The sequence below is a fragment of the Aplysia californica genome, unplaced genomic scaffold (genome assembly GCF_000002075.1).
Source record: "Aplysia californica isolate F4 #8 unplaced genomic scaffold, AplCal3.0 scaffold00005, whole genome shotgun sequence".
Lineage (NCBI taxonomy): Eukaryota > Metazoa > Mollusca > Gastropoda > Aplysiida > Aplysiidae > Aplysia > Aplysia californica.
This window is the reverse complement of record NW_004797275.1, coordinates 197951-225026: the sequence shown is the minus strand read 5'-3', so window position 1 is coordinate 225026 and position 27076 is coordinate 197951. Positions and strand designations below refer to the sequence as shown.

The window sequence follows — 27076 nt, the reverse complement described above, 5'->3', positions numbered from 1 at the left end:
ACCCCCGGGGTTGTATTCTTCACATTTTAGAATACTTCTAGTCTGAAGATCTCTTTGAAACTTTCAGTATTCTCAAAAAATCATTTTGAGAGACTGCTATGCAAACTTACGGATCCGATTAATGAGTTAATTTCCTCTTTGGAAAGTGGTGGCACAGAGTTTCCCTCGTCGTATGGATACGATAATAAAACACGATAGGGTTAATAATGATAATAGATAGCGTAGATAGCTGGAAGATGCGCTCTTTTTATGGGTTTGTTTGTTTGTCTTTAAGAACGGTAATAGATAGCAGGAAGGGTGGTTGGCGGGTGCTCTGGTGTGGTTTGCATCCTTTTTCCTATCAAACATCTATCGTCCTTATCTCCCCTCCTTCTTTTTTATGTTTGTTACTCTCTTGTAACACCTCTAATCTTCTGGCGCTCAGTTGTGAGTGCCGTAAAACCTCTACTAAAACAAAATCTCTTTTTTCTTTTGTTTGTTTGTCTAATGCATTAATAATGATAATAAATTACATTTTTTGTATAGCCCAAATGCCCGTTCAACAGCAAGCTCCATGCGCGTTACAGTCTTTATTATTACCCCAGGAGACCTGATAGCATTCTGAAACAATTTCAACTTCTTGGGAAGCATACAGTGCAAGCTGCCATTTTATAGGCGCTAAAACACTAACATACTGCCATTCTTTTTATTCATTTACTTTGTTTTTTTGTTTACTTTGGGTTTTTTTGTTTGCTTATTTATGTGGGTGGTTGGCGGGTGCTCTGCTGTGGTTTGCTTCTTCTTGCCTATCAAACGTCTATCGTCCTTATCTCCTCTTCTTCTTTATTATGTTTGTTACTCTCTTGTAACACCTCTAATCTTTTGGCACTCATATGACCTAATGCAGGTGCGAGTGCCGTAAAACCTCAACTAAAACTAGAAAGCTTGTTTATTCCACTCATTGGTTTTTGTGTTTTTTTCTCTCTCTTTGTTTGTTTACTTTACTCTCTTTACAACCCTATCCTTGTTTGTTTGTTTGTGTTAATTATCTCATGGGATGGTTGTTGTTGTTGTTTTGTTTGTCTGTGTATTTGTCAAACAGAAAGGTCATAAGCTTTTTTTTGTTTGTTTGTCTGTGTATTTGTCCAACAGAAAGGTCATAAGCTTTTTTTTGTTTATTTGTGTGTGTATTTGTCCAACAGAAAGGTCATAAGCTTTTTTTTGTTTGTTTGTTGACCTCGCTGTTTTCACTTGTTTCGGTACTTGTGTCTTGTGTTAGTTTGTTCCTGTGTTAATGTCTTAGTTCATTTATTCTTTTATTTCATCTGTCCTTATGTAACTTTTCCAGGTGGGTGGTTGGCAGATGCTCTGGTGGGGTTTGCTCCTTCTCTTCTCTGTTAAACATCTATTGATATGCTGCCGTTCGAAAAATCCTCATCTGTGATCTATGGAAAGGCAGCTGCAAACGCAGCCGCACAAACTCGAAAAGTGGGCAAGCAAAAACGGTTTCAAGTCCTCCCCGTCAAAGACGGTTGCAGTACACTTCTGCTGAACAGGCAGATGTGTGCTGCAACCGGATTTGACACTATACGGGGAAAGGATTCCCGTCCAGAACCAAGCTCGTTTCCTCGGCGTTATATTCTACAAAAAACTCACATTCGTACCACACGTCAAAGACCTTCGCATGAGGTGCCGGAAAGCGTTAAACGCTTTGAAAATTCTATCGCATCCTGAGTGGGGCGGGGACTCAAAACCCCTTCTCCACTTGTACATCTCCCTTGTCCGGTCCAGGCTTGACTACGGCTGTCAAGTCAACGGATTGGCAAAACCACACATCCTGAAAATGCTAGACCCTGTACAAAACCAAGGACTCCGCCTCGCTCTGGGGGCTTTCTGCTCTTCCCCGGTGGAGAGCCTCCAGACCGAGGCAAACATACCATCACTCACACTCAGACGCACACAACTCTCACTACAATACGCAATTAAACAGAGCTCAACACCAGAAAATCCAGTGCACAACTGCATTTTTAAAACAAACCCAGAAACCATAAACAAATTCCAAAACAACGAAAAACTCATCAAACCCTTCGGCCTCAGAATCCTTGAGGACCTAAAAAACTTACACTTTTCCAAACAAGACATCCAACAATTTCTTTTCCCCGACCTCCCTCCGTGACACCTCACCAAGGCAAAAGTTGACTTACAGCTGACCACACACAACAAAGAAAGCACAAACACCAAAACTTTTAATGCAGAATACAAAAAACTAATAGATAAACTGCAAGACATTTTTTCCGTCGTTGGTCCCAACAGAATTTTGGATTTTATGAAGACCATTGGCCTTTATGGAAATTGTAGTATAGAATAAAATCGGATATTAAAAATTTTTATGAAAGTCTTAGTCTGAAATCATATATCTACGCCAAATTTTTAATATTTTAACGTTTAAGATCAAATGACCCATACCCAGCCGTGCAGGGAACTACGTATTAAAAAAACTAACTTGTGTTTCGCGCGCTCATATGACCTTATGCAGTTGCGAGCGTCGGTGGCCTAGTGGTTAGGCTCTTGGACTCGATACCGTAAGGTTGTGGGTTCAAATCCCGTCAGGGGCCCGACGTTGTGTCCTTGGGAAAGGCACTTGGCACAAATTTTCCTCACTTCACCCAGGTGGAAATGGGTACCCGGCTATAGACAGGGAAAGATCTTGTCAGTTTGATAGTGTTTGAGCACGTGAAATCCGCAGCTTGCACTGTATGCTTCCGCGGAAGCTGAGAATGTTTATGAGTGTTCTCAGGGGATCTGCTGGGGTAATAATAGTTGTAATAGCATAGAGCATGCTCTTGAGCATGGATATGCGCTATATAAATGCAATTATTATTATTATTATTATAACCCCACACTAAAAAAACATCTATTGTCCTTATCTCTCCTCCTTTTAAAAAAAATTTGCAACACGCTTGTGACACCTCTAATCATTGGCACTTTTATGTCCTAATTGTTTTCCTAGTGCTGTAAAATGCTTACAAAATAAAAAAAGGCTCTTTTAAAAAAAAACCCTCAAAACTGTCGTCCATAGAAAAGGTGTGATAAGCTCCAGTTCCAATTCTTGACGCTTTAAACGGATATACTTAGTTTCTCTTTCCGTTTTTCCCGACAGTGATTGGAATTTTAAAAATAATTTGGTAACAAAGTTGGCCAACAGAGAGGAAAAGTAAAAGGATATCTTTCACTTTGAAATGTTGTTTTACTTTTTAACAAAAATGTTGTGACGTGTCGGTAGTTAAGTCATTTAATTTTTAAAACAAATACACTTAACTTACTAGTGAGAGATATGATACCTGTGTTTTCGGGCTGTTGGCGGTTGCTCTGGTGTGGTTTGACCTTATCGCTCCTCCTTTTTTGTATTTGTTACTATCTTGTGACACCCTTAATCTTCGACACTTATATGACCTTATTGTGTTGCAAGTGTTGTTAAACTCTTACTACTAAAACTAAAACACTTGTGTTTTTTCAGATGAGTCGGCCGCACCAAAGCACCTGAAAGGTCAACTGAAGAAATTTGAAAGGTCGTACTCTGTAACCCTGACGTGGTCAGCTCCCTGCTCTCACGTTCCGGTGCCTGTTGTGAGTAGACCTGGTTTTTCTTGCTCATTTGTGCCCATTATTTGTGGAAACATATCGTCATTGCAGTTATCTATCCATATATGGGCGGGGTTATAATTGTTCATTTATTGCCCTCAGGGGGCGGGTTATGATTGTTCACTTGTTGCCCTCACTGGGCGGGGTTATCATTGTTCACTTGTTGCCCTCAGTGGGCGGGTTATGATTGTTCACTTGTTGCCCTCACTGGGCGGGATTATCATTGTTCACTTGTTGCCCTCAGTGGGCGGGGTTATAATTGTTCACTTGTTGCCCTCAGTGGGCGGGGTTATCATTGTTCATTCCTGACCCTCATTAAAGTGGGTGGTTGGCGGGTGCACTGATGTAGTTTTCTCCTTCTTTCTTATCAAACATCTATCGTCCTTAGGCCTATCTCTTCTTTTTTGTGTATGTTACTCTCTTGCAACACTAATCTTCGGCACTTTTTTTGTTACTTTTTTGCTTTGCAAGTGCCTTAAAACGCACACTAAAACAATTTGCTGTCCTCCCTGCCAGAGATACCTGCTGCAAATCAAGATGGGTTCTTCAAGTGCCAACAACTTTGTCACTCCAAAAGCCACCAATGAGTCACATCTTTCTTATGTGGTGAAACAGGTGGTCAGCGGGGAGACCTACAGGTGAGTTGTGGTCGGGGGAAGTAGAAGAAGGAGGGGTAGGGGAAGAAGATGGAGTGGGAGGAGGGAGGGAGAAAAAGAGAGAGGAACTGGGGATTGTGAGAGAGAGAAACAGAGAGAGAGAGAGAGAGAGAGAGAGAGAGAGAGAACTCATTTTTCATCTTCATACTTTTAATTCACTTGAGCCTGAGCTATTTTTCACCCGACAACCATAGCAGCCTGACAGTTTTGGGGTATATTAAAGCATTATCCACAAAAAGACTGAAAGCTGTCATAATTTTTTTTACTGCAACAAAACAAAGAAAGAAATGAGCTCACGGAAAAAGAAAACTGCATTTGAATTGTCCAAATAGTTTTTATTTTACCAATATTTTGAAATGGCAATGTCTTGGGGTTACGCATTCCCCCCCCCCCCGCGCCCAATTAGAATATAAAAATCATCTATCGCAATGCGGGATGACTGACTTAATCTGTCCCCGCCGTTTTATGCAAGAAAATTTCTGAAATTATGCAGACTGAGCCCCAAAATGTGAAATTATGCGATTCTGTTAATTTTAACAAAGAATGATAAAGGAAAATAATCGGAAATTTTGCAAAAAATGATCAAATTTTGCTAAATTATGCGGAGTGCATAAAACCACAGGGACAGCTTAATATATCTAGTCCGTTACAGCTCAAAAAGTGTCACACATAACTTCGCCAAATTTTTAATGAAACGAAACAAGTGGGTCAACTGTTGGTGTATCGCTTGCTGTAGCTTATAACCGAAAAACAATGGAGATATCGATCGATAGAGCACATTTCATAAATACACGAGATTTGGCCACTGGGCCAGCCCATAAATACAAGGGAATAGGCTCAAGTGTGTTAAAGAACATGTAATGAAAGTCTTGTGCACGCTGGTTGAAAAATAAAATGAGAGCTTGTTGTTGCAAGAAAAGTGTACTTCTCAAATATTATTCGCTTTCTCTGAAACAGGGCTGACCGGGCTTACAACTTTTTTGTGAGTAGTTGGCGAATGCTCTGGTGGGGTTTTTAAACTCCTTCTTTCCTATCAAATTTCTATTGTCCTTATCTCTCCTTCTTATTTTGTATGTTGCTCTCAAGAAACACCGGTTTGAGTGCAAGCTGATATTTACATATGTGAGGCAGCGTGCTGGAATCAGGCTCTCGTCCAAATAATGAAATCGAAGAAAACAGCAGTTTTCTCCCTGCATAGCAATTCTTATCAAATTTTTGTTATTTGGCTCAACATCTTTTATGTCCATTTACAAACACATTCCTCTGAGGACTTCACCGAAAACGTTGATTAAAGACACAAAAATATAAATTTACAGTTTCCATGGACTCTCCAGCTTTGGAATTTACCAAGCTTTGGCGGCCATTTTCTCGCTAATTTACCTCTTAAATCAGATGATCCCGCATCTCCTTCAATCCAAAATATCTCCACTTCTATTGAAGATGGATGGGTAATGTTTTCATTGAAAGCAAAACAAATGAACAAGCTATAAGATGATTCCACCACGCTGCCTCACATATGTGTATAGAGGGGAGGATGTGAGAGAGTATGTGTGTATGGATGTGCGTGTGTGTGTGTGTATGGAGGGTACTCGGTGTGGTTTGCTCCTTGTTTTCTATCAAACATCTATTGTCCTCATCTCCTCTCTTTCTTTGTTGTGTATGCTACTCTCTTGTAACACCTCTAATCTTCGGCACTTCTATGACTCTATTGTGTTTCGAGTGCAGCAACACTCTTACTAAAACTGAAAACAAAGTGTGTATATGTGTGTGTGTGTGTGTGTGTGTGTGTGTGTGTGTGTGTGTGTACGTGCGTGAATTAGTGAGTAAGTGAGTGTATGACCTAATTGTGTTGCAAGTGCAGTAACACTCGTAGTAAAACTAAAAGAGCCATTCTGTTCCGGGTGAGATGTGGTTCTTGATGTGCCAACTCTCCGTACTCTACAACTTTACCACAACTTTTGTCACTATAGGTTCACGGTGCGCACCTATGTGGCCGGCTCTCAAGAAAGTCACCCGCTTACCATGACAATCCGTGAGTTGCTGTAAAACTTTTTGTTTTCTTTTGTTTTTGTTTGGTGGGGGGGGGGGGTATGGTGGGGTTATGTTGGGTTATGTTTGGGTGTTTTTTTGGACCTCACTTGACATGTGATGTCCGACTTTCCTCGCCCGTATTTTGAACTATGGGCAGTTGGTGGGTGCTCTGATGTGGTTCTTTCTTGTTCCTTATGAAACTTCTACCACTCTCATTTCGCCTCCTTTTTTTCTATATGTATGTTACTCACTAGTAACATCTTTATTCTTCGGCTCTTGTAAATAAAATTAGATAAAATGAATTATATTTCTATTGTTCCCAGAAGGGCAATTTGTTTTACAATGGCAAACATACATTAATACATAATTATAAATACATACATGCATAAATACGTACACATATACATACATAAATACACAATATTACACCAATACAGAACAGTTTCTCAACCAAGCCATTACCGGTCGCCTGTGTGCAGTGCCCAGTTTTTTTTAGTAGGGTTGTCGTGTCTTGCTCAAGGACACACCCCAGTGACCACGCACTTAAACCCTGTGTTACTGACATTATTTTATCTATTTATGTTTATATGATTTATTTGTGTTTCCAAATATTGTAAAACCTCTAAAAGACTAAACTAATTATATTGAACTTTGAAAACGTTTTAATTGAGCATGTCTTGGATTTAGTTTGTGGTTTTTGTTTTAAAGGATTTGTTAATTTTTATTTTCTGTACTTTCTTTCACCTCATTAACCCTTTGAGCCCTGACCTCCTAAAGCTACCATACCCCTCTGCCTGAACTCCTGAGCAATATATTACTAACTTTTATATGATCGTCAGAATCACATTTGGATGATTCCATATCCACTCAGGGTTGTCCCTGTCATTAGTAGAATCTAATTCAGAAAGATTTTCAAAATAATCAGTAATGTCTTGTGTTGTAAACGCTGTTTTCCCCACCCACGTTTTCTCAGGGGGGCGGGCTTGGGGATAGGGTGTCGCTCATCCACCGGTGTATCGGTGGCCAGGGCTCAAAGGGTTAAAGAACTGTTTTATTGTTAACATACCCCTCCCCCACTCCTCCTTTCCTCTCCCCACCCCACCCCACCACTACCCTTCCTTTCCTCTAGCCTCCTACCCCAACCCCTCCTTTGCTCTCCGCCCTTTTCCACCATTTTCATTTTTGTTTATTTGACTGAGGTATTTAACTTTTGCTTTGCCGTAATGATAGAGGTGGGTGGTTGGTGGATGCTCCGGTCTTTTCTGTCCAATTAAACACCTCTGGTCCTTATCTCTCCTCCACTTTTTTTTGTGTGTAAGTTACCGTCTAATAACGCCTTTGATCTTCGGCATGTATGTATGAGCTAATTGTGTTGCAAGTATAGTAATACTCTTACTTTAACTAAAATAATTACCCCCCGGGGCAGTGCCACTGACTGTAGTGTCTTTAGGCCATTCCCAAAGGGGGACATTTCTCGTTCAAGCATAGTAGAATTGTAAATGGGCTGACTCATGTCATGCTCATAACTGTGCCTGATCTACCACAGGGAACTGCTGCTTTTTCTTTCCTGATCCTTACTATGGTCATTTTCCTCTACTTCTTTTGTATGTTTGTCACTCTCTTGTGACCTGCTATTTCCAGGGTGCCTTGACAGTCGAAGCAGACCTTGTGCTGTTGAAGCTAGAGAGGTGAGCAGCCTAAGTCTGATACCCTGTAAAGACTTCTCTGTTGACACCCACCCCTTGGCGCTCATGTGGCCTTATGCAGTTGCGAGTGCCATAAAACCTTCTACTATTTAAAATTTTAAAAAAATATAATAAAGAAAGAAAAAAGAAAAACTAAAAAGAAAAGTGTCCATGTGTTTCAGCCGAGCTTGGGGCCATCAGCGACGTCCAGTTTGCGGTGACGGGCGTGGACAGTCTGTCCATCTTCTGGATTTGGCCTCAGAAAGACACGCAAAACTTTAAGGTAAATTGAAACTTTGCTATTGATTTATGGGGGGGGATTTCTTTTTTTCCTTGCTTTTAGTAGTGCTTCCACTCTTCCGTATTTTTACGGAAATCCGTACTTTCTTCCAGTTCTGTACTTGTTCCTTCATCATTATCAACTCCCTCCGTAAAAAAACTGTGACAGCGTAGGACTAGATATCTACTGAAATTCCGTAGCAATAGATCCGTACTCGCCTTCGTATCTTTTTGTAAAAGCTACAGATATTTACAGTAATTCTCTCGGCAATAAGTTAATGTTATAGATACCTGCCAGATCGCGCATTTTCTGCAATCGGCCTTTATTCCGCTATGCCCCATACGTTCATTGCGAGTTGGTCGGCAGAATTTTCCTTACTTTTCAGCTTCGGCTGGTGGAAGCGCTGTTTTAAGAACTTCACGATTGTGTCCTCTAAAAACCACACATTCACATAAGCTACATGACAACTTGGCTTAAAGTATTCCTACTGAAAAAAAAAGAGGCAATAAATAAACCCCCAAAATGACCGGAAAACCTGCTGGAGACGATTGATCAGGCGGATGCTTTATAACCTCACCAAGAAGCTTATGCTGTCTTAGAAAAGGCTGTGAAAGGGTTAATGATGGTTCTGTTTGAGACTTTTTTCTTCTCTCTTTCTTCTTTTATTTATGTTTTTCTCTGTCACTCTTTTTCCTTCTTTCTTTTTTATATTCCCATTCTTTTGTCCTATTCCCCCTTTTTCTGTCTTTCTTTGTTTGTTAGTTTCTTTCTTTGTTTCTGTCTGTCTGTCTGTCTGTCTGTCTGTCTGTCTGTCTGTCTGTCTGTCTGTCTGTCTGTCTGTCTGTCTGTCTCTCTCTCTCTCTCTCTCTCTCTCTCTCTCTCTCTCTCTCTCTCTCTCTCTCTCATTCATTGTCTCTTTCTCTCTCTGATTGTCTTTCTCTCTCCTTCCTCCCTATCTCAGTCGCTGTCTTGTCTGTCTTTGAGGGTCTGTGCTCTTTTTCTGATTCCTGGCAATTTTTTTTTGAATGCTAAAAGAACATAGCTTTGACCGAAAACTTTTTCTCCCCCCTCCCCTCTCCCTCCACCTCTCTACATGTACTTCGCCCCCTCTCCCATCCAATCCCCCCCTCTCCCCAATCTCCCCTCTCCAATACCCCATACCCCAATCTCCCCTCTCCAATACCCCATACCCCAATCTCCCCTCTCCAATACCCCTTACCACTATCTCCCCTCTCCAATACCTCATACCATAATCTACCCTCCAATTCCCTGCCCCCAAACCACCTCCACAATCTCATCTCTTCTATACCCCATACCTCAATCTCTCCTCTCCAATCCCCACCAAATCCCCTCCAAACAACCCCCCCCCCCCAAAAAAAAAAAACAACAACAAAACAACAACAACAACAAACAACCCCCCCCCCCCCTAAAAAAAAAATTTAAAAAATCCCCCTTCTGTAACAGGAGTACATAGTGTCCACCGTTGACCAGAGCAGGATCTTCAGCTGGGCCAACCACACCTCCGAGTCTCACATTGACCTGTCTGACCTCCCGGTGGACCGGGTCTTCAACATCCACGTGAAAGCCATGTCCAAAGAGGACACGGTCCTGGCCGAGTCGCACACAAAAGAGTTCTCTTGTAAGTCCCAAATGTCTGCCATTTATCGCCGCACAAAAACACATTTTTTGGTGCCATTTAATCAGCCATTAATCGTTGCATTGAAAGAAATTATAAGACCCAGTTGTCAGCCATTAATGGTCGCAAGCAAAAAAATGCTCTTTTAAGTCCAATATGTCGGCCATTTATCTTGGTACACAAAGTAATTCTCTTGTATGTCTTATACGTCAGCCATTTATTCTCGCAATTAAAGAAATTCTCTTATGAGTCCTGTATGTTATGGTTGACACCGAAAAATTCGTTTGTAAGTCCCAAATGTCAGTCATTTACCACCAAACTAGAAGGAATTCTCCTTTGTAAGTTCCAAAGGTCGGCCTTCTGCCATCGTAGACAAAAGAATTGTAAATCCAAATGTCAGCTGTTTAACTTCAGTTTTCCTTTTTAATTAATTGTTTTGCATGCAGTTAGGGTTTTAGCATCTGTAAAGTTGTAAAGTGGCAGCTAGCACTGTGTACTTCTCATCAGGTCTGCTGGGGTAATAATATATAGATTGTAAAGTGCATAGAGGGTGCTGTGGAGTGAGATAAATGAACAAGCTTTAATATGATACCAATAACTCTGCCTGCTCAAAAATTGATGAGCGCCTGGTACCACCTCGTCATGACACATGTACTTTCTCTTTTTCGTCCTGCTCAGTTCTCTCACAGCCGGGGGCCAGTCGCCAAGATGACGACTCGGTGTCCATCAAGAAGACAAATCTGGTGGCTATCCTGGTGCCCGTGGGCGTGGTGGTGGTCCTCTTGAGTGCCGGCCTGGTGGTTTTCATTGTGAGGCACAAACGACTGCAGCGCAGCTTCCTGGCCTTTGCCAACAGCCACTACAACATTCAGTCGGGCACCACCACCTTCTCCGATGATCTCGGTATGTTGTTGTTGTTGCTGCTGTTGGTACGGAAGGCCTTTACAACATTCGGTTGGGCACCACCACCACCTCGGATGATCTTGTTACGTTTTGTTGTTGTTCTGGTTGTTGTTGTTGTTGTGGTTGTTGTTGCTATCTGAAGTAGTTGTTTTTGTGTGTTGTTATTGTTTTTGCTTGTTTTTGTTTTTATCTGTTCAGACAGCCATTACAGCATTCAGTTGTGGAATTTTGGTCTTCCCTCACCGTTGGCTATGCTCAATTTTATTTTAGATTGTTAAGACTAGCCAGAGACTAATGATAGTAATAATAGTATTGTAATGTTTTGGGGAGTCAGTTTACCCCAAAATCCGGAGGGAGGTGGGGTGGCTGATTTTATTAGGTTTAGCCATGTTTTCAGCTTAGAGAGATTGTGTGGGTGGTTGGCAGGTGCTCTGGTGTGGTTTGCTCCTTCTCTCTATCAAACATCTATTGCCCTTAACTACCTCCCCCCCCCCTTTTTTTGTGTTTGGGTACCTATATGACCTTGTTGTGTTGCGCATTCTGTAAAACTCCTACTAACACTAAAAGAGAAAGATTGCTTAAACAGTGAAAGAAAAAAATCCAGGATATTATTTTATTTGTTTGTTTTTCCGCTGTTTTGGATTAACCATGCTCTCATTTAGAAGACTTCTTTGTATTAAAAAAAAAGTCTATGACAAATTCTGTATCTGATTTGCAATGTGTAAAGGAAGCATTTAGAAGAGTATTTTATGAAACAATAAGGGTATTTACAGATTGTAAAGTCCTAATTTGTATTAACTGAGAGACAAGTCATTACTCAACACAAATACTATGTGGGTGGTTGGTGGGTGCTCAGGTGTGGTTTGCTCCTTCTTTTCTATCAAACTATCATCGTCCTGATCTCTCCTTCTTATCTCTTCTAACTCCTCTAATCTTCGGCACTTATATGACCTTATTGTGTTGCAAGTACCGTAAAACTCTTACAAAAGCTAAAAACTAATACAATTTTTGAGGGTTTTATTCTTTGTGTGTTTTCAGATGGAGATGAGCCGCTCATCCAGGGCTTCTCAGATGATGAACCTCTGGTCATTGGCTAATGGTCAGAGAGGGGAGGTGTCCAGATATTGCCAGGTAGCTTTTCTCTGTCCGTACATATATATGCGGGTGGTTGGAGGGCGCAACTGGTAGGCCCTACTTCTTTACTTTCCCTCTGTTGATTCTGTCAGTATGTCAAACTTTTTCCCAGGACTAAATGATCACTATTGTGGAAATGTGCTTCTCTTTTCTCAAACAAACAAATCAGTTTTTATAACCAACCACCTTATTCTTTCACTGCTTCATTCACCTCAGTTGTGTATGAGTTTATGTGCATGGGTGTGTGTGTGTGTGTGTGTCTGTGTGTCTGTGTGTGTCCTCGCTTGTGTGTGTGTGTGTGTGTGTTCTTGTGCGTTTGTATGCGTGTTTGTTTCTCGCATGCATGTGTGTGTGTGTGTATGTTTGTGTGTGTGTGTGTGTGTGTGTGTAAGTACGACAGGGTTCTTCTACATTTTATTGTGGGTGGGGGCAGGAAGACTGGGTTCAATGTGGGTGTGGTGTGGATGTGTGTGTGGTGTGGGGGAGGTTGTCTGTTTACTGAGAGGTCACCTAACAAATCATGAAGGAACAGATTGTGGGACCCACATGCACTTGGAGATCGGTATAGTCAAGTTACTCTGCAGGTGGTTGGTGAGTGCTCTGGAGTGGTTTGCTCCTTCTTTTCTATTATACATCTTTTGTCCCTATCTCTCCTTCTGTTTTGTGTATGTTACTCTCTTAGAACACTTCTAATCTTTCGCACCCTTATGAACTTATTGTGTTGCAAGTGCTGTAAAACTTTGACTTAAAAAAGACCCCCAAAATTAACAAACAAGTTTCTGGTGACTTAGCCTGCCCCCCTTCTACATGTGAAGTATGTTTGTGATTTTGATGCATACACACATTTCTTTCTCTCGAGGGAAAAAAAAACTAACAGGCTCCATTACAGCTGCAACTTTTTTCAAAACGTATCTATGATTTTTAAGAGAGGTAAAAATTTAGTTGATTTTGTTTACCTTTTTTCTTGAGAAAAAGACCAAAATAGGAATATGATTTTAGTCCATTATATAGACTTCAACATAAGTTAAGGACCACTTGCAAACACTCTGTGTGGTCCTTTTGGGTCGACCTGCATGTTGGTGTTCTTGGACTGATCCAGTGGCGTGATGGCACTGCCTCAGGCAGACAATGACATAGTGTGACGCTGAAAGCCTTCTGGCAACTTCTCGGGCTCCAACTCCATCCTGCAGCCATGCCATAGCTCTGGCACGATTAAAGTCTCTTAGCTTTCGTCTTGGTGGCATGTTGATGCAATACTGGATTTTGCGTAAACGGTGGCTTTTATTGCCACCAAAGTGAATACAGTTCGAGACCATACGTCCGTTTATGACGTTCACCAGAAATTTTAATTGAGGAATGTCTGTGGTGTTGCACACAAGTTGATAAAAACCAGCCAATTTGGCGAAAATTCCCTGAGGATTTCCATGCTGCACGTGGTGGATTTGCCCCTCATGAAAGCTTTGCATTACGCATTGTTAACCCATTAACACTTTCAGAGCAAAAAATTATGAAACATTCCTTGCTGTCTTTTTTTTCAGATTTTTAAAAAATCAGAGCTGTCTGTCAAGGTGGTCCTTAACTTATTTTGAAGTCTGTATGTGTTAGAGAAGTTGTTGACATTTTAAAAACATTTTTACCCTTTCTTTCCCCCCCCCTCTCTCTCTCTCTCTCTCTCTCTCTCTTTCTCTCTCTCTCTCTCTCTCTCTCTCTCTCTCTCTCTCTCTCTCTCTCTCTGTCTCTGTCTCTGTCTCTCTCTCTCACTCTCTCTGTTTCTGTCTCTGTCACTCTTTCTGTTTTTGTCTCTGTCTCTCTCACTCTTTCTGTGTCTCTGTCTCTCTCACTCTTTCTGTGTCTCTCTCTCACTCGCGCTCTCTACCTCTATCTGTGCCGCTCCCTCCCTCCCTTCCCTCTCCCCTTCCCTCTCCCCTTCCCGCCGCCCCCCCCCCCCCCTCTCCCTCTCTCCCTCTCATCAGGTTTTTGCAGGGACTTTGCTGTGTCATCCAATATGATTCCTTCAGATCTCTGGAACTTCAGGGTTTGAACCACCAACCCTATCACTGTGGGCCCAGAGTCTTATTGGAGCAGCCACCAGCTGTTTTTGTTGTTTCTGCAATAACCTCGCATTTCATTCAAACTTTGTTTCCTTAAAATTTGTTTTTTTTTAATTATTACATGATTCAACAAAGGATATGTTATCTATCTATCTATATATTTTATACAATGTTCATTCCAGTGTGTTTCCTCTTTTTCTGTTGACTTTAGTTGTCCAACTGTAGGGCACCAGATTCTATCTCAGATTTCGGAGCGTTGATGTTGATTCTGTACAAGTGGACGTCTCTTCTTCGATGGGAACACACCGCTTGAAATGTGTTTCCCTTGCCTTGTGATTTCATGGGTTTAGTTTTTGTTCGGCTGGACCTTCAGTGTCAAGTCCAAGCTAACGAGACCCGGACAGAACGTGTATTAAGTTCGGACAAAAAGATTCTACTCTTAAGTCAGAGACATTGTGGAAAGTAAGTGCCCACTTACTCCTCCCTATTTTGTAAATTGTAAATTGAAAGAAAAAAGAAGTGAAACCCAACTTTTGAAAACATTTGTGCATGGTATGGAAGAAGTTGCTTACTGTAGACATGTGCCTGGCACTGGACTAAGGAATGTCTTTCCTATTTTTAAAAAAAATTGTATTTGACTGTTGTCACTCTTGGGATTTTGTAAGTTATTATTGTTTACAAGAAACTCGTGTTGTTTTTCTGCCTTTCAAGTTACCTCTCAGACTCCAGTAGTAGGACTTGAACGTTCCACTAAAACTTGTTGTTGTTGTTTCTTATGGATATTTGTTCCAGAATCTCAAAGGAAACTTAGAGACCCAGTCGACTGTCTTATTTTGATGGAAACTCTGGCTTGGCTAGAAAATGATCTGAAACACAGAAAAAATGTGAAATGATTTCAGAAAATCCATGGAAGTTGCGGAGAATATTTTTAATATATAGGAACAAACTTGTGGAGAAATCGACTTGCCAGGACTAAAAGTGGAAGTGATAAAGCAAGTGTTTTATCCAGAACGTTCTCCTGTGGGGCCATTCTGTCATTTTTCCCCAGTTGGAATCTCAACGAGGGTTTGAGAAAAGTAGTTCCATGTATGTATGAGTTAGTGAAAGTTGGTGAAACCTCTGGCTACCATCTCATCTTTGAAAAGTTCTAATTTCTCATGTTTTTATAGTAAAGACAAATTGTTTCGATATTAACCCTCTCCGTTCGCCCTGGGGTCTTTTTGTACCCCCGGGGTTGTATTCTTCGCATTTTAGAATACTTCTAGTATGAAGATCTCTTTGAAACGTTCTGTATTTTTCAAAAAATAATTTTGACAGACTGCTATGCAAAGCGTATGGATCGGATGAATGAGTTAATTTCCGCTTTGGAAAGTGGTGGCGCAGAGTTTCCCATGTCGTATGGATACGATAGTAAAACACGACGTACGGATAGGGTTAAGCAAACTGCTCTGAAAACGTATTGAAAAATGGAGATACTTATGAAAAGGAAAATGTACAAATGTGTTAGTTTTTTTGTTTTTTTAATATTTGCGTTGCCTCTCAAATAGCTCTCTTTACTCATATATTCGTCCATTTTGCACCTTTCACAGAAGTAAAAAAATGAAGTTTTGGTTTTTACCAAATATGTGTACAGCTTTGGCCCTGCCTCTTAATTCACTCCTGCAGAAAACAAAAGCTATCTTCCTATGATAAGTTGCAGGCTACAAATGCATGTGAAATCTAGTTATTTAAACTCGCTCAATTGGCACGGTGTACCTGTTTTGTTAAGGGAGCACCACTCGTTCTTCACATCCAGATCTTGCAGCCTCTGGGGAATGGACGCTGGTGATTCTTGTTCTCCCACCACATGTGGCACGACGTGGCGGAATCAGGCACTCGTCAATTTTTTTTAGCATATTGAGTTATTGGTATCATCTTTGATTTTGCCATGCAAGTTGGGTAACTGATCAGGCTTTCAATTTAGCAACTAAGAAAAAATGTCGCCAAAAATGAAAGATGTGTTTTGTCAGCTTAAGGCAGCGAAGTACTGAGTTCTTTTTTTCTTGGTCATAAAGCACAAATCTTATAGTTAGCAGATATATATATATATATATACATACATATAATATATACTTGTAGAAACTACTTGTGGTTTATTAATTTTATTTTGTGTGAGACATTTGTAGCGAGAATGAAGTTGTAAAGGAGAAATATAATCAACGCTTGTACAAATATTACTGTATTCTACTGTCACTTCAGAGGGAACAGTTTGTTGTACCATCAGGACATATATCTCAATGACCACGACCTGATTGGGAAAAAAAATTGTGGTGTTAAATGGAATCTGGTTTTAGCATCCACTGTAACATGATTCGTTTGTCAATTATTTGAAAATGTGAAATTGAATGTTGTTCTAGGGTTTGCCATGATGGTCTGAAAGAGAGCCCTCAACAAAATACCAGAGAAAAGGAATTGCTGTGCTTACAGGAAAAAAGGTCAATATCAGGTGGTCACTGAGGGTCTTTATCTCATTCGCCACATAATTTTCTACCCTCCTGGATGTAATTTCATCTGCAGGCAGCACCTGTGTAGCTCATGTTTAGTTTTGACGTCTAGTTAACCATTTGATTTTCAAAGTGTAATGTATCATATATTTTTAAAAAGTAATTATGTTTTGAAAAAAAACAACCCATCTGAATAGCTTGTTCAAAACATGGAATATCCAAAGGTCTGGACTGGAGTAGCTGGAGAGACGCTTCGTCGAGCTGATGAAAAGGCTCTTCGTAGTGACGAGGAAGAATACTGAGCTGATTAGTTGGCTGGTTGTTGTCAATGAGTTAAAATTGGTGGGGGGTTCTTTTTTGTGGGGTTTTTTTTTTCCATTTTGATGTGGCGCCGAAAACCGCCGAAGTATAAATGCAGTGCTGGAGCGTTTTATTTCCTTGCATTCCATTCTCTGGGAAATACTGATGTTTTAGGACATTACTTTTAGGACAAGTGACCAGACGTCAATTAATTATTTTCTTCTCAGTCTCGTCTAAGAACTTATTATTATGTTTCGAATGGTTTTTTCTTATTTTTGCAAGCTTTTTTTGCAAACTTTTTTTGCGTAGGGACCTGTCTTCCTGTGAATACAGGATTATGTACAATATCTTTTTATTTCTTTCTCTTTCTTTGTTTGGTGGTGAAGTGCTGAGTCTGTTCAAAACTTACTGCTACTTTGATCTGATTTGCTTATATGCTTTTTTGGACTGCACTCATTGATTTATTTTTTCCTGTTTTGAATCTGAACTCATTGATGTTTGTAAACAGCCCAAGTTATCTTTCAGCCTTTGAGTTATGTACAGAGATGCCATATATGATGATGATGATGATGTTGTTATTCTGACTGTAAAACGTGAATGTTATTTCTTATATATTGGATGCTTTTTTATTTAAATATTGTTATTGCTTATTTTATATCTTTGCCCAACTAAACATTCCATGTTTTGGTTCTAGTGACAGTTACTAAACCTTTGGCTCAACTTTGACCGTTGTCTGTTTGATCTGTGAGCAGAAGGCATAATAATGTTGTCAGGACAGGGGGGTACCAGGTTAAGGTTCGAATACATACAGTGCTTCAGCAAGACTGTCACTGGTGTGGGTGCTTGGCGGGTACTCTGGTATTGTTTGCTCCTTCTTTCCTATCAAACATCTATTGTCCATATCTTTCCTCCTTCTTTTTTGTGTTAAGACCTCTAATCTTTGGGACATATATGATCTTATTGTGTTGAAAGTGCCGTAAAACTTTTACTACAACTGTCACTGGCCGGTCCGATTGCTACTGCTTTGTCTGTGTTAGCTGTGAAGTAGATCCTGTGACTAGTTTTGTTAGGTATTAAACTCTTCGTGTCACTTACCACCAAATCTAAGTCTTTAAAAAAATGTAAAGTTTTTACTTGATTGTAGAAAATATTAGAATCAAGATAGTGACAGCCTCCGCAGAACTTTTTCTATTCAGAATCAGAAATTTACTACACGACACGTTTTAAGATATGCTCTCCCGTGTTCATCACTATCTTTGCCACCTGCTGTCATTGACACCAGTCCACTCTTGAATAGACCAAAAAATTATGTAATGTAAGAGAATTCTCTGCTTGTAGTGCTTTCCTTGGTACTAAATGTCAAAGTTGTTAGGAGTTATTATAGTGTGGTAAAAAAATTCGTGATGTAACTTATCCTCAAATATCTCTTTAACGGGTGAATCAATGTCATCCATACTTTTCCTAGCAGTTTGTATCAAATTGTCTTATACGATTGGAGCTAGAGTAAAAAACTTTTTTTTATAAATTTATATAAAATACTTGAAATCTCTGTCACACTTAAAATGGTATTGTTCACAACACTTCCCGCTTCTCACCCACATTTTGATTACACACATGGCCTACGTCAGAGCTCTTCAAAGACAATTTTTACTTGCAAAACTTGTTCCAGAAATTATTGTTATAGTGAACACATTTTTGCACTAATGGTTCTCATAACATGCGTTTAATAGCGTAATGTCCCGATTAGAAAAACCTGACGAACTTACTATTAAAAGCTATATTTACTCCAGCTGTAAACATTAAAAAATCTGTAGAAACCACCCACTTGGATTTTTTATTAGTATTTATTAAGGAATTTTCTAGAATATGCTTACAGGTGTTTACAAAATGTTGATCTGTTGAGACAAATTGATACAAGTCACTGTGCAAGAATTAGAGAACCTATGTTCGATAGTTGAGGAGATATTTGAAAATAAGTCGCTCCCGAATTTTTGACCACTCTCTAGTTTGATCACCAGCAGAAAGGCCTGTTCTTGTGTTGGGAAGAAAGATATAACGTGGATATTTTTCTGTTGTTAAAAGCATAACTTAGAACAACTGAAACAATAGTCTTTAACATTATATGACCTTATTGTGTTACAAGTGCAGTAAAATTCTAACAAAAATTAACGAAAAAAAAGCCCCAACCAAACTTTTCACCTACATTCTCCCCCCGTCATATTACACTCCATACTGAACGCTGGTGCTAACTGGTGCATTGTACAGTTTTTCTCTCTCTTTACATTTTTCTCTTCATGATGAGTGAACTCACCAACTCAGCTTGTCTTACAGATCCCTGCTAGCATAATTCTGCAGCCAGAGGGTTGGTGGGGGGCAGGGGGAGGAGGAGAGATATATTTGTGTGTGTGCCTGGAGAAAGGTCCCAGTTGTCTGCAAAGCTATTACTATTTTTAGGTTTTTGAGTAATGAGGTGATTTAGTACCATCAGAAAACAACACTTGACCGTATCTCAAGGTATTGAAAGGGTTTTAGCATCTTTTAAGTCTAAATATTTTTTAATTAATTAATTTTGCAACATGTACTTTACCAAAGGTTAAAAATTCGCTAAGAATTGGGTCAACATTCTCAAGTTAAAGCCATTTTTCTCCAAGCTTTGTTTTTATACCCTGTATTACAAAATGTGGGTGGATGGTTGGCGTGTGCTCTGGTGTGGTTTGCTCCTTCTTTCCTATCGAGCATCTATTGTCCTTATCTCTCCTCCTTCTTTTTTATGTTTGTTACTCTCTTGTAACACCTCTAATCTTCAACATTTATACGGCCTTATTGTGTTGCTAGTGTTGTAAAACTTTTACTAAAACTAAAAAACAAAGTGTGGCACATCTTTAAAACTACTCAAAATATTTGAAAAATACCAGCATGTTCTGCATTGAATTTGCTACAAGAATATGCCTTTCTTTCAATTATATCCAACATTTCTGACAACTGGGACCTTTGTCCAGGCACACACATACACATTTTATCTTGCATCTCTGAATTTCTCTTGGAATAGATTTGCCTCATATAGCCAAGATTAGCCTCTGTAAGCAGGCGCTAAAAAGTCTACATTTTGCTATCTAAAGTGTGTTGGTTTGGCCTTGAATTCAAAACGAAATGACTGCTTGGTGTAAGACTCTGCCATTCGCTTTTTTCAAAAGTGAAGTATGAGTTCCACTTTGAGCAGCCGATAAGCACCACATACAGTCAGGCACCGATAGCCCAAGAAATGGGGCAGGTTTGTTGCCCGAGCACTCCACCACAAAAAAAGTTATCTTCCTATGATAAGTTGCAAGCTGGAAATGAATGTGAAATCAAGTTATTTTAACTCACTTAATCGGCATGGTGTACCTGTTTTGTTAAGGGAGCACAACTTGTTCTTCGCATCCAGATCTTGCAGCATCTAGGGAATGGATGTGGTTGGCTTTTCAGTGTATGAAGGGCCGTCATACATCACTTTTGACAACGGTGTGTCTCGTTGTGTTGCACCAAGCAGTGGATGTGGGCCAGTGTGTAGGGGCTGAGGCGTCCCAATGCCTCTGTGAAGGAAGGGGAGCAAAGAGAATGTTGCTATTGCTCTTTTGTAATCTGTGGAGTGTAGATTGACCATAATTTAAATCATGAGGACCACTCTTGTGCTTGAAAAAAGGTGTAAATTACCTGTGGAGACAGATTGGTTTAGGACTTGGGCAGTGGTTTGAATGATGTTTGTGATGAATTCTGCAATACTGAAGTCTTGACAATTTTCTGGCATGCCTTTTAAGTCAAATTAAGTTGTGTACTTTCAAGAACTCCAACACAATATGGGTTTTCTGCTTTTCCATACCTTGCGTCACTGATGTAGCAAGGTAGACCCTCTGCCAATGCATGAAGGAGGTGGAAGTTCGATTCGCGTGCGGGGAGAATATATATTATTTTCATCTTTCTGCTGAGGGTATGTTTTAGCTTTCCAGTACACCGCAGTCTCACAGGTTTGATAATGTGAGACATTTTCTGGTTTTTCTTTTTTCTCAGAAAACAGCTTGTGAATTTCTTAACTGTGTGTCCAATATGAAAATGTGTCGGGACACCTTGGAATTAGGCGCTCATCAATTTTTGGGCATATTAGCGTTATGGCGTTACTGATAAAATCTTAAATCCTGTTCATTTGCTTTGGTTATGATAAAAAAAAGGCACCCATCTGTCTTGAACAGAAGGTGAGTCATTTGCAATTGAGGGAAATGGGGGTCATCTGGTGTCAGAAGTAAAATTAGTGAGAAAACGGCTGCCAAAGTTTAAGGATTTCCAAAGCTGTAGTGACATGGAAATTGCAGTTTTATATTTTCTTCTGTCTTTGATCAATGTCTTTCAGTTAAATCCACTTAGAAATTTATTGTTCAATAGTCATAAAAGGTGTTGAGCCCTTAACAAAAAATTGGATAAAAATTTCTCAACGGGCATAGAAATGTTGGTTCCTTCAATTTTAGTATTTTGATGAGCTCCCTTTTTCACCGCAATGCCCCACAAATTTGTTTTCAATTTCATTTGAGTAGGTTTTGGAAATCTCGAGTGCTTTATGTGAATATGTAAACGATCTGATGATGTGATGAAAATGCTTTACTTTTTGGCTCCTTGTTGACTTTGCTGTTTGCAAGAGCAATCTTGTTTTGTGAAGAATCTTGAAATTTTGTGGTGTCGGTGGCCTTGTGGTTAGGCTTTTGGACTCGCAACTGTAAGGTTGTTTGTTCGAATCCCGTCAAGGACTCGATGTTGTGTCCTTGGGAAAGACACTTTACACAAATTTTCCTCATTTCACCCAGGTGGGAATGGGTACCCAGCTATAGACAGCAGAAGGTTTTGTCAAATTGTTCGTGTTTGAGCGCGTGTAATCCGCAGCTTGCACTGTATGCTTCCTGGGGAGCCGAGAATGTTTCTGAGTGTTCCAGGGTCTGCTGGGGTAATAGTAGTTGCAAAGTGCATAGAACATGCTGTAGAGCGTGGTTATGCACTCTGTAAATGCAATTATTATTATTATTATTATTATTATTATTATTACTACATTTTTTTGGTCAACTCTCATCATGAATCTCACATGGCCATTATCGCTTTCAAATTGTGTTGTTCTTCGTGTTAGCTGTTTTTGTTTTTTGTTGTTGCTGGAAGACCCAACATCATGGCTTTGTGTGCTTAGAAACTCTGCTCAATGTAGCTATTGTTCTTCCAAAGGCATAAATATCAGTGGTGTGGTGGTGAAGGTTTTCGTCTTACTTCCAAAAGATTACAGTACAATTTTCTCATTAACTTTGGGGTGAGGGAGGGGTGGGGGGATATTTGGTCATGTGTGTCTGTATTTCTTTTGGAATGTGTCTCACATTGCCAAAGTTAGCCCCCAACTGGCACGGTCGAAAAAGTCTGCCTGCCTTGAGCAAGCTAGAGTGTGTTGTTTTGGCCTTGAAACATAACAGCTGCTAAATGTATGACTGCTCCATTCGCCGTTCTGGACCAGTTGACTCACACCATGCTCCATTGGGCATGGATGACTCAAACACGTTGGGGGTTGAAAAATTATGGGATCAACACATCCACTTTTCACGTTAACCAATCACTGAAAATTCAGTGAGATTTCATTCAGGGAATAGCAAATTGTACGAGCTGTCCGTCTGTGATTTTGAGTTTTTCACTTGTGTGTTTTCTGTGTTGGACTGTATCTGCCGCAATGGGTCGAATTGGCCGCTGGTGTAGTGACTACGATTCGATTCGGACCAGAGTGACAGAGAACTCGTAGTCTTTGGAAACGGTTTTTTTTTTTTCTTGAAAATATTGTTATTTCTGTGGTGTAGGAGGATTACTGATATCTCACCCTGACACGTCATCACAGACCAACCTTGATTTTGTTCCCCTATTTCTCTTTGCTCAGAAAGTAAATGTTTAGCCATGTATTGATTGTAAAGCGCTAAGAGTAAGAGCTTGCCGTTGAGTGGGAATTTTAGGCTATAGAAATGCTGTTTATTGTTATTTCTATTAGTATTAATATTATTAGGCCTACTTACCTCATGATTATACATATCATTTCTTTCTTGGAATTGTTTACTGTAATTGTCTTGTACTACAGCTGAAATTGTGTCTATTTGTACTCTTGCAATAGACGTTGTTTTTTCTCTTTGCATCAAATAAAAAAGAAAACTCTGAACAGTTGAATGTGCGGGTGTTTAGAGGGCGCCACTGGCAGGTCTCACTTTTCTTTCCCTTTGTCGTTTCTGTCTGTCTTGCTTCTTCCATGCTTTATTTATATGATGACTGTCATTGTGTTGATGTGATTCTGTCTTCGCAGACTCAAAAATTAAACAGTTCAACGTTCAGCTTTTCTGTTGTTGCCCTCTTTTAATCTAACTTTCTGATGAAAACAGTTGTCTCTACTAAAATAGGCTCTTAAAAGAAAAAAAAAGTGCATAATGTTTGTTTCATCATTGTTTTTTTCTGCAGAAAGCTCTCTACACTAGAGAAAAAACAAAACCTGTGTCCTGATGAGGGATTTCAAGTTTCGCTTTAATTTAAGGATTGATCAAGGCACTTCACTACCCTAGAATTACAAAGTTCTAACTGCTCAGTACTTAGTTTTGAGAAATTTGATGTAAAAAATGTGGAGTTGCTCAACATGTCAAGCTTATTCGAATGCAATTCTTTGAATATCTTGATAATGACTCTGAATAATCTTTCGATTTTGTTCCTGACCTCATGGTCTTAGTAACTCAAAAGGCCAGAAATGCCAGATAGAACTTTGTAATTCTAAGGTAGCGACTGAATAAGGTGGAAGAAGTTTTCCAAATAAAACATTTGTGCAGTACTGAAATGACTGACTTAGGGCTAGTTCAATATATTGTAATAAAAATACTGGCGTCTGTGGTGTAGTGGAAAGGCAATTCGCCATGCAGGAAACCAGAGTTTGATGAATTTTTATTGAGCGTCTTGGTGTTTCTGTTGGATGTTGTATCCCTCTCAGCCCGGATAAGTTCTGTGAGGAAAGGATGGGAGCCCGCCTCATTGTAACTAATCTAAATTGTGCTTTACGGTTGGGGGTTAAAAACACCTGTTTGTTTCTTTTAAAGAAAAGCTTAAAAAAAAATTGTGTGAAGTATTGCAATGACTATCTATTTTCTATGTTAAATCAATATTGTTATGAGATATAATATGTGTAGACAGAGTTCTTAGAAGTTTTGTGAAGTAATTAACGTGTTTTACTCTAGTATTATGATTGGGCATGCAGCTTACTGATCTTTTGGAAAATGTATCACTATAACGCTTTTGTTTTCTTATATCTAATATGCGGTGCCCATTGAAGGTTCGGTTCGGCTTCTTGCTGCTTCAGTGCACACTATGATTAATGAATAGAACCCTGCCTCACACTTGTTTGTTCTTGAAGGTCTTCATCGCTTTCGTTCGGGTTGTGCCAAGATTGTAACTTTCTCCCTCTATGGAGGAACATCTCAGGCAGGATGTCCAGCAAGGTCGTAAAGTCGTAAAAAAGTCGTAAATTCGGCGCCCTGGCCGTCAAGGTAGTAAACGGTCGTAAATTTGCCTTGAAGGTTGTAAACATTTGGTAAACGGTCGTAAATTTGCCTTGAAGGTTGTAAACATTTGGTAAACGGTCGTAAATTAGCTTGAGTACTGAGTGATGAAGCCAGCAAGACTTTATGGAGGAACATCTCTGGCTTACCCCGACGATCAACCCGAACTGAACCGAACGGAACCGATCTTACCAACTGGCTCCGGATATTTGTTGCTTGCTTATGACGTGGTTTTTGTTCAGACTGTTTGTTTTTCCAACTGCTCTCCTTTGTTTTTCATCTCTAGCTTTTGACGTGTGGAGTACATCTTATTCTTACGGTTGCTTTTTCCTGTTGCTTTCTCGCTATTGGTTGTGATAATGGTCATGTGTATATATTTTGTCCTGAACAATTTGGAGTGTAATAAAGGTTTTTAATTTTTTGAAAAAGTTGTTTGTGTTTTATTCTTTATATTTACTATGTACACTGTCATTGGAGTCATGGTTAAGATCTGGCATTTTTCGTTTAAACGACCGAAATTTTTTTCCCAAGACAAGCAAGGCAATTGAACAAGCATTAAGACTAAGCAATATCTCCAGAAGGAAGCCCCCAAATTTAGGAGCTTCTGGTTTCACCCTGTTGTGACACATTTATCATGTTGTTTTCTGCTTCAATAAGAGTAACATATTATTATTCCCAGGAAGCCGAGAATGTCAAGAATGTTTCGGAGTGTTCTCGGGTCTGCTGGGGTGATATTAATATATTAATTCAATGGTTGTAAAGCGCATAGAGCATTCTGTAGGGCGTGCATATGCGCTATGTAAAGAAATGCAATTGTTATCATTATTATTATTATTATTTTTAATTTTTTTTTTAGATTATTAATTTTTTTTATTATAGGTGTTCAATGTTGCTATACCCAATTTCCACTTCCTCGCGGGGAACACTTTTATTGAGTATTCCCATCTTTTTTGTCGTAATGTTGTTTCAGCGGGTGGTGTAAGTCCGCCACTGTTGTTTCAGCGGGTGGTGTAAGTCCGCCACTGTTGTTTCAGCGGGTGGTGTAAGTCCGCCACTGGTAGGTCGTACTTCTTTACGTTCCGTCTGTTGTCTCTGTCTGTCTGTCTGTCTCTCTTACTTTTTCCAAGCACTAAATGGCCATTATTGTGTCGATGTGCTTCTCTTTACTCAAACAAACAAAGTGTTGTATCTATCAGAACCCGGGTTGGCCCAGACAAACACTGTTGTACCTTCTGGGGCGGTGCCACTGACTGAAGCGTCTTTAGGCCATTCCCTAAGGGGGGGGGGGGACATTTCTCGTTCATGCACAGTAGAATTGTAAATGGGCTGATCCAACAATGTCATGCTCATAACTGTGCCTCAACTACAACAGGGAACTACTGCTTTTTCTTTCCTAATCCTTACTATCGTCATTTTCCTCTACTTCTTTTGTATGTTGGCACTCTCTTGTGACCCGCTATTTCCGGGGTGCCTTGATAATCGAAGCAGACTTTGTGCTGTTGAAGCTAGTGAGGTGAGCAGAGTAAGCCTGATTCCCTGTAAAGACTTCTCTGTTGACATCCACCCCTTAGCGCTCAAATGACCTTATGCAGTTGCCGAGCGCCATAAAACCTCTACTAAAACTTTAAGAAAAACACTGTTGAAGCAGCCAGCCTCCTAAGTGATCTGAATTGTGTCGATGGGAGTGTTCAGTTTTAGAACGAGTTTTACGGCACTTGCAACACAGAAAGGTCATATAAGTGCCGAAGATTAGATTAGAGGTGTTACAAGAGAGCAGCAAACACAAAAAGGGAGGAGAGATCATCAGGACTATGGATGTTTGATTGGAAAGAAGGAGCAAACAACACCAGAGCACCCGTCAACCACCAGCGATGGGGGCGGGAAGGGGACATAACCCCCCCCAAAAAAAAAATTTCTGTAAAAATGCCAATTTCTCCTCTCGGTTGTTTTTTATCCCTCTCAACCCGGGAATGCACTGACAAGCAGGAATGGAAGCCCTCCTCCAAAACGATCTAAATAGGGTTGAATAGGGTATAGAAACATCAATATCTAAACAAACAAAAAGTCGTCCCACGCTTCATTTGTTGAGTCTAATAACTCATTTTTCAACACTACGTAGGTTTGTGAAGAAACTTGCCTCTGGGCCCCGGCGCCTATGTTCTGTCCCCGTGGTTTTATGCAAAAAAAACCCCATAAATAAAGAGATTATGCAAACTGGGCTCAACGATGTGAAATTATGCGATTCTGTTAATTTTAGCTAAGAATAATAAAGGAAAATAATCAGAAATTATGCAAAAAATGATAAAATATTGCTTAATTATGCGAGGTGCATAAAACACCATAGACAGTATGTTGTTGTGCCCAGGCTCTTGGATATTGTGCGCAGAATACCCGAGTTCGATTCCAGTGGGGGGAAATATTTATCGAGTTTCTCGGTCTTTCTGCTGAGATGCAATGATATGATATAACACTCAGCCCGAGCTGGCCCTGACACGCAGCGTCTAAACCCGTTTATGATCTACAGTGTACTTGTATTAATTGTGTCAATGGCGGTTTAAAAACCACATTCGATTTGACGAAAACTTCCGGGCTTACCTGAGGTGCAATGGGTTTCTACTGTACTTGGTACAGTCGGAAGTTTTTACGTTACATAGATCCAGAAACTTCCGTGCTGAGATTTTAATCCAGGATAATGATAATAATAATAATAATAATAATA

The 27076-nt window shown here is 39.9% G+C and overlaps 1 protein-coding gene across 1 annotated transcript in view; it reads left to right on the top strand.

The window, feature by feature from the left end:
- LOC101857914 (sortilin-related receptor) overlaps positions 1-23151 on the top strand; it is a gene marked incomplete in the record, with an annotated part of 121665 nt that extends 98514 nt beyond the window's left edge. The window contains 8 exon segments of the mRNA XM_013080110.2: positions 3497-3606; positions 4138-4259; positions 6248-6309; positions 8176-8276; positions 9738-9912; positions 10588-10812; positions 11851-11943; positions 13920-23151. Of these exon segments, the coding sequence (XP_012935564.1) occupies positions 3497-3606; positions 4138-4259; positions 6248-6309; positions 8176-8276; positions 9738-9912; positions 10588-10812; positions 11851-11909 (854 nt within the window).
- Between the last annotated feature and the right edge of the window lie 3925 nt (positions 23152-27076).